At 61.1% G+C, this 7401-nt stretch overlaps 3 protein-coding genes across 3 annotated transcripts; 2 read left to right on the top strand and 1 right to left on the bottom strand.

Annotated features, from left to right (window-relative positions):
- Positions 1 to 1499: 1499 nt before the first annotated feature.
- EMIHUDRAFT_193767 (hypothetical protein) lies at positions 1500 to 1929 on the top strand (the record flags this gene model as incomplete). Its single annotated transcript, XM_005793855.1, has 2 exons — positions 1500 to 1505; positions 1612 to 1929. 2 exons carry the CDS (start codon positions 1500 to 1502, stop codon positions 1927 to 1929), a joined length of 324 nt encoding a protein of 107 aa, XP_005793912.1.
- A 435-nt stretch (positions 1930 to 2364) lies between these two features.
- EMIHUDRAFT_431682 (hypothetical protein) lies at positions 2365 to 3877 on the bottom strand. Its single transcript, XM_005793854.1, has 2 exons — positions 3854 to 3877; positions 2365 to 3660 (listed from the first exon to the last, which is right to left on the bottom strand). The coding sequence occupies exon 2, from the start codon at positions 3649 to 3651 to the stop codon at positions 2500 to 2502; it is 1152 nt and encodes a 383-aa protein (XP_005793911.1). The 5' UTR covers positions 3652 to 3660; positions 3854 to 3877; the 3' UTR covers positions 2365 to 2499.
- Positions 3878 to 4753: 876 nt separating this feature from the next.
- AADAC (Arylacetamide deacetylase) lies at positions 4754 to 6599 on the top strand (the record flags this gene model as incomplete). Its single annotated transcript, XM_005793853.1, has 7 exons — positions 4754 to 5152; positions 5327 to 5383; positions 5450 to 5605; positions 5681 to 5830; positions 6037 to 6054; positions 6160 to 6281; positions 6357 to 6599. The coding sequence occupies 7 exons, from the start codon at positions 4754 to 4756 to the stop codon at positions 6496 to 6498; spliced, it is 1044 nt and encodes a 347-aa protein (XP_005793910.1). The 3' UTR covers positions 6499 to 6599.
- Between the last annotated feature and the right edge of the window lie 802 nt (positions 6600 to 7401).

Genomic DNA, 7401 nt, shown 5'->3' with positions numbered 1-7401 from the left:
CACACATGACAAGAAGATGAGGTGGCGGGGCAAGGGCCAGAGAGGGTGTGTGTGTGTGTGCGTACCTGTCGTGCTGCAGCCGGAAAGCCGACGAGGCTGCGGGCGTGGAGCGCGGCAAAGTACGCGTGCAGCGCGTCTGTCGCGCCCGGCAGGCAGCGTTCGACGCGCACGCCGATGAAGTCGCGGTTGTACGCGCCTCCCTGCTGCGCGTAGGTGTCCCATCCTACAGTGCGCATTTCACCCGTAGACGCCACTGCAAGCCCAGCGGCAGCTGCCCAAGGGTCGGGCGTGAACCTTGGGTGGGGATGTGTGTGTGCCGGCCAGCGGGGATGTGGCGAGGCGTTCACCCGCCGTGCCGTAGAGGTACTCTTCGGGAGGCACAAAGTTGACCATGCGCGAGCCTGGCTTGTCGAGCGATCCCAGGATGTTCATGACCCGCTGCTGGCCGTCGCTCGTGGTGTACCTCACCGCTGCGTGTCCAAAGCGAAACAGCGCAGTGTGCAGAGCGATACTCTTTGGGCTGTCGGTGCACGTCAGATGGTCTGCGAGCAGTATCTCAAGATCAGGCGGTCGACTCACGCCGAGCGCCACGTCCACTTGCCGTAGGACCTCCGCCTTGTTGTCGATCGCCTTGCCATCCCGTGCGCCGAGAACGCCGCTACCCGATTGCGATGAACTAGCAGCCTGAGCACTGCAGAGCCTCCTCCGAGTCAGATGAAGCACCAGCGGCGGCGGTGACACTGAATAGCCGGACTTCGGTTTGGGAAGCCGCATGCATGAGCTGTGATGTGCGCCCAGCCGTGCGACTGCAGTCAGGCACAGGCAAATATTTTTTGCGCAGACTAACCCTCGAAGAACTGTGTTTACTTTAAGGTGGTAGCAAACCCTTGGCGCACGCATATCTTGGATGGCCGGCATGGGGCCTGAGGCGTCGCCCATGCTTGCCATGTGCAAGTAGATGGTAGAATGCACTAATAGGCACGTCGCGCAAGGTCGGGATCGCAAGTTATGCCCGCATCAAGCGCCGGTTCAGAGTCGTCCAGAGTCGTGGCACACACGCTGTGGCAGGCCGTGTAGCCACTGAGATGGCCTTATGACGACCCCATTTCGACATCGTCCCTGAGGCCTCTGCTCATGAGCTCTATGCGGGAATGACTGGCTCAACCAACTGATCACAAATTCCCACGATATCTCACAAAGCGCCAAAAGTCTTCATCGTGACGCGCGCGAAACTTACGCGGCAAGAGATTGCTACCACCTTCATTCTTTTGTAGAAGGGCGTCAGAAGAGTCGTCCTTGCGCGAGGAGAGCTCGATAAACTCGAGGGGCCGAAATATGCCGCGAGGAGGGCAGAGTTGCGCCGAAATGCGGGAGAAGCCGCGAGAGCAAGGGATCGGCAGGCGGCGGCGGCGTCGCAGGACGAGGCAGACGAGAGCGACGCGACAGAGGAGGAAGCGACAGGAGGGAGAACGACGAGAGTGGGACGACCGCGAGGTGGCATGAAGGTTGCAGCGTCCAGCGAGAATCGGCGAGAGACTGCGAAGAGAGATAGAAAGAGGGCCGGTGCCCGTAGCGGCGGTCCTCGACTGGGGATCGGCCGCCGCTCGCGAGTTGCTGCAGCAGCGGCTCGGCGGCAGCCAACCCGACTGGATCATCGCGTGCGACTGCATCTTCGAGTCACTCTTCGGCTCCACCGACGGTGTCACGTCGATCTTCCTGCTCCTCCGCGTGCTCGAGCTCCTGTGCTCGCCCACGACTCGTGTGCTCGTGGGACTGGAGCGGCGCACGGGAGACGGTGCCGAGAAGTTCCTCGCCGCCGCCGAGGGCGCGGGATTCGTGGCGTCGCTTCGCCGGCGTCACGGGCGCGTCGTGATTTTCGAGATGGGGCGGACCCGCATGCCCCGTGCGCATGCCGATGGGGCGACATAGCGACGCATTGCACAGTGCCACATATCTTACTATGTAATCCACCGCTGTATGTCTGCTCACACTGACATCATGCCTAGCGCGAGAAACCCTGAGCCCCGGCTGGTGTCGAGGTGTTTGTGAGGCCCGGTCCTGGTCTCGCGGGTACGGGTGTAAGGAAAGCGTCAGGGGTTGAGCGATGCCGACGGTCGGGGAGATTGCCTTGTGTGAGTCGATCGCACTTTGAGAGAGGCTGGAGAGAGGCACGGCATGTACTTTACTTTCCACTGTTTTATCACATACGGCTTTACACGATACACAAGTGTGCAAACTCACTCAACGCAGTAGCTACATACACAAGGAGCCGCCCGCATGTGCCATGTCTCCACTCTCGTCGGCCTTCCGGGGCGCGCCCGCGGAGAGTGCCAACCACGCGCCGCAGCGCAAACAATCACGCTTATGAACTGTACAATGTATCTTGGTACACTATTGAATCACACCTAATCAACAGCGAGGAAAAGAAGTATGCACACCAATGAACAGGGCGAGAGAGCTTGTGTCCTCCTCAATCAAAGCAATGTCTGCACCTCGACTCTAGGCTGTAAAAAACATGGCCTTGGAGCAGTCGGCAGGTGGCTCCTTGTTGAGCGTGACCTTGATGTTCCTTGCTGAGACGGTGCATGACTGCGTCGACGACTTTGACGGACAACCCCCTTTGCCGTATTGCCCATCGTAAGCTGCCCAGATGTCGCTCCGGAGCTGGAATTTGCACTCACCCTGCACACATCCGACTGTCTTGTACCAATCGCTGTACGTTGTGGAGGACACGTACTTCTCACACGTGCCCTTCGATGTCTGATCGCACACTCCCATCGTGGCCTTGCCGCTGCTGCCGGGAGTTTGATCGACAGTGAGCGTGTAGTGGAGCTGCATGCCCGTCGCCGGGTACTGCTGTTCAAAGCAAATCGAGTCGCCGTGCTTGTTGTGGCCACAGGTGTTTCCTCCGAGGCTAGTCGCCACAGTGCTTTTGCCGGTGTTCATGCACGTTTCGACGAAATCGATCTCGCCAGACGCGCCTTGATTGCAACTTGGGGGGGACACCCTGTTGTCGCACCAATTTGGCGGGGTCGGGGTGATCCACAGCGGGGCAACCCACGTTTCATCGCAGTTCTCGATCGCAATGTCCGCCTCGATCGAAACGAGTTCCTTGAGCGGGAAATCGCAGCTCCTCACCGCCTCGCACGCTGGTGTATCCCACTTTGCTAGCACGATTGAGGTGGGATCGCCGGAGCACTGTTGGTATGTCGATGGGTCGGGAATTGGCGCCTTGCAGTTGTTGTTCACCTCGCCTTGCTCCAACTGCTTCCACGCAGAGGTGAGCTGGTTGAATGGCTCAGTCTTGCCCTCGCAGAGCTTCACCGATGGGGAAGGCGAGGGCGAGGGCGAGGGTGAGGGCGTAGGTTCGGGTCCGTGCTCCATGCTGCACACGGCAAGGTTAGGGCCGATGCACTGCTCTTCGTTGTCACCGCTGCAGATGTCGTTGTGGATGTTGTAGCAGCACTTCCCTTCTCCGAACTGCGCGTCGGGACAGGTGCTACACGTGCTCGGGCAGGCAGGCAGAGCAACGCCCGCCGAGGAGTCGAGATCGACCACGCGGTTCTCCTGCCCGTCAGGTACGATGATGGGCAGAGCGTTTGCGACCCCAGCGCCGACGGCGATCAGCATCAGCTTCGAGAAGACCGGCATGGTTAGATCCTGCGGAGACAGTGAGAGACACGGTGAGGCAGGCGCGATCGATGGTGACGGAGGGCGCATGGTGGCAGACAATGGCAGACGACGCGGCGTGGCAGGGACAGTGGGAGGCGAGGCGCGCGTTGGGGGTGGAGGGCGCGCAGTGGCGGTCAGTGGCAGACGGCGTGGCGTGGCAGGGCCTGGGCTGGCAGCTCACGATGGATGTGCGATGTGAGAGGTCCTGCCGATTTTCAGCGGCTCCTTCCAGGATGATACAGTAAGGGGCGTTGTCATGGACGCCCTCCTGCCTGCAATGGTTGGATGATTTTCTTTAGGTTATGATGTTGCTGGCAAGACAGAGAGCTCGGACAACATCACAGCGGCTACACCAACCGCGCCCCCCACCCCCCACGCCCCCACCCGTGTGTCAATCAACGTGTCAAGCCGGTGTCCATCCAGCTTCCAGGGAGACAAGACGAACTAACAAAAAAATCATTGAAATCATTGCTAAAAATCTCACGCAAGACGTGTCGTCGAGGGAGGGGTGTGTCGAGAGTGGTGTCTAGTGTCGAGCGGTGTGGTTCACCGCTGCCTCAGGGAGGAGATCTCATCCCTCTGCTATAGCACGTGTTCTTTTCGCACACTGGAGTACATAGCTCCTACCCCTCGCCACAGACAAGGCACAATCGCTCCGCCGTCTCTGTTTCCATAGCCTCTCCCTTGAGCATTGGCGTCTCGCCATCGCCCTTTGCGTCCGGCTTCGCCGGCAACGGCGGCAAGTGTTACCCTTGGCTGAGCACATCTACGTACCTGCGAGCTAGTCTCTCCGCATTCTCTCCCCTAGTCATCCGCCCGCGCCGCGCGCCATCTAATGGGCGTCTATGGGAGGTGAAGTGTCAGTGCGAGGATATTGTAGCGGAGAGAGACATAGAGAGAGAAACATGTGCACAATACCTCTCAGCCTTAGCTCGACAGCCTAGCTAAGCCCATATATGAGCGATGCCGTACAGCAGCTTCGTGCTTAATTAAAACAAAGAAAACTGTATTATTAACAACGAAGGCGCTCTCAAACAAAGAAAACCGCGCCTTGCACCGCCACCGCTGATCCGGCCGCATAATGCTCGCGGGGTTAGGCGTCAGCACAGCCACCTTCAACCCAGCCGACTGCGATTCGTCGTACGCGCTGCTCGAGCGGCCAAACGCCGAGTGGCCTGTGGGCGCCACCGACACATTTGCCGCTTCGACGCGCGAGAAAAAGACGCGAAAGTGGCGCAAGATGGTGGAGCCCTGGTGGGATCACGAGCTGGTGAGCGTGCCGTCGACGCACGGGCAGCGCAACATCACCATCGCGCTGCACCGCTGGAGGGCGCGGCACGCAGTCACGCTCGGTGGCGGGCGGCGCCCCGCACTCGTGCTCTGGGTGCACGGTGGCGGGATGGTGCTGCCGAGCGGGCGGCTGGGCGACCCGCAGATCGGCATCCTCAGGCGGCTCGGCCCGCAGCTTCTGATTGCCGCCGTGGAGAGCCTAGATGTGTGGGGACTGCCGACCCGTCAGTCAGTCCGTCAGTCTTACACACCTCCTATCGTAGCATGTGGAGGACGGGCCACACGCACACACACGCTGCGCATGATTGGCTCGGGATCCGACACGAGGCACACACACGCGGCGCCGTTAGCCCTCTACTCGCAGGCCTCGCACCCGACGAACACACGATACCGTACACACCCTGGCTTCCACATGACAGAGGTGCTTGCCCCACCGCCCTGCGTGTGCGGAGAAGTTTCCGAGAAAGTCCACCTGCCCTGACCTTAGGTCGAATACGCCCTCGCTCCGAGGTACCCCTGCCCGGCGGCTGCGGAAGACGTGATCAACTCGCTCGACTGGGTCCTCTCTCACGCGGCGGCGCTGGGAGGCGACCCAGAGCGCGTGGCTGTGATGGGCGAGAGCGCGGGCGGGAACCTCGCCGCTGTCGCGGCGCTGCACACGCGGCCGAGGCGGCGGGAGTGGGAGTCCGTCTTGGAGACGGCGCATTCCTTTTCGTAGGCGCTGCACGCGGCGCGGCGCCGCCTGCCGGTGCGCTTTGCGGGCGTCTTTTACCCGATGGTGGAGAACGCGGTGGCGAGCCCGAGCTACAGCCTCTTTAGCCAGGGGCCGGGCTTGAGGAAGTGCGCGATGGAGTTCTTCTGGCGCGCGGCCTGCTCCGCGCTGCCCCCCGACTAGCGAAGCCGCCCGCACTCCCCCCAATGAGCCACTCCGTCTTCATCCCGTTTCTTGCATGGCTCACTTCGGCCCCCCTCCTTTGGAGCACTTGGAGTGCGGTCAGTCACCGCACATCCGGGGCCGGGGGGCTAAGAAGCGCACCCAGCGAGCCAGACACACGGCCCCCCCTCAGGCGCGCCTACTGCCCGACCGCCGAGGCCGGGCAGCGCTAGATGCCGCACGCGCTTAGCGTCGGCTTATCTCGGCGAATCTAGACCGAGACCAGCCGAGACCAGCCGAGATCAGCCGAGATCACAACGCAGGCGTGCAGCACGTGGCGATGCACACCGCTGAGCGGCGACGCGCTCGCGGCGGCGGCGACGGGCCACCCGCCGACCCTGGTGATCAGCTGCAGCTCCGACGTGCTGCGCGACGACGGAGTGAGGTACTGGCGTCTATCCCCTACCCCCACGTTACCCGAACCCATCCCCTACGCACACGGTACCCGAACCCATGTGAGGTACTGGCGCGCGCTCGTCGCAGCGGGCGTGGCGGCGGACCACCAGCAGGTCGAAGGCAGCCACGGCTGCACGCACGCGGCGAACAGCTCGACGCGGGACCGGTACCTCGACAAGCTGCGCGTGGCACTGGGACTAGATTGATGAAGATGAAGATGTGCCTTTGTAGAGAGGAGATGTAGCCTCGCGGCCCCAGCGGCATTACAGATGGTGACTGGCGGGCGTTTTTCATTGCGAGGGCCTTTGGCTAGTTCCATTTCACTCTGACACGCTAGCAATCTTGAAAACGTCCAACGGAGCTCCGTGTTGCTCCCAGCGCCCTCCCCCGCGCTTCCTGCGGCCATGGCCGATGATACTAGTATGAGAGGTCATCTGGCTACCGCGAGCGCGACTCAACTCGCCGACGTCGTCCGATGATTGTGCCTCAAAGTCAGCCTCCGGAGGCTATCGTGGGGTCGAGCCGGCAGTAGCCGTGACATGTGGTTCCACCACCCCTCGTATGCTTTGCCTCTGACCGCCACCGTTCCCAGGCTGCCAAATGGGATGGAAAGGAAGGCTCGGCGAGCGTATAGATGCGTGCTCGACCTCGTCGTGGCAACCTGCACGGCTGCGCTGGTAGGCGCGATGAGCGTCGTGCCACCTGACCCGAGACGGGTCGCAGGCGTCGTACCGAGCGCGTCGAGACCGTGTCCTGATGTGATCTGCACGGGTGAGTCACGTCGGCGTCAAAGGAGCGACGTGCGACCTGTCAGAGCTTGATCTCCGATCTCAGCGGCGTCGAGTCGTCTCCGGCGCGCGACAAAGGTACATCCCCAGGACGCGCAGAGGCAGCTGCGATCCTTCCTAGTGGACGAAGTCACTGCGCGTCATATGGTTACGTCACCCCCTCTTAGCTGGGGTTCTCGCTGCCTATTTAAATTCAATTCAATAATTTTTTTTTTTGCCATGAACCATGTTCTCTTTATCCACCTAAATCTACCCTCTAAGAACCTTTCTATTCTGCAGACACACATCAATCCTTAAACTATGTTCTCTTATGCTTTTCCA

The sequence above is a fragment of the Emiliania huxleyi genome (genome assembly GCF_000372725.1).
Source record: "Emiliania huxleyi CCMP1516 unplaced genomic scaffold EMIHUscaffold_1, whole genome shotgun sequence".
Classification (NCBI taxonomy): domain Eukaryota; phylum Haptophyta; order Isochrysidales; family Noelaerhabdaceae; genus Emiliania; species Emiliania huxleyi.
This window is presented reverse-complemented; position numbering and strand designations above follow the sequence as displayed.

Excerpts from the sequence above, each read along its gene's own strand:
- EMIHUDRAFT_431682 (XM_005793854.1), bottom strand. The coding sequence starts at position 3,651 with ATGCCGGTCTTCTCGAAGCTGATGCTGATCGCCGTCGGCGCTGGGGTC.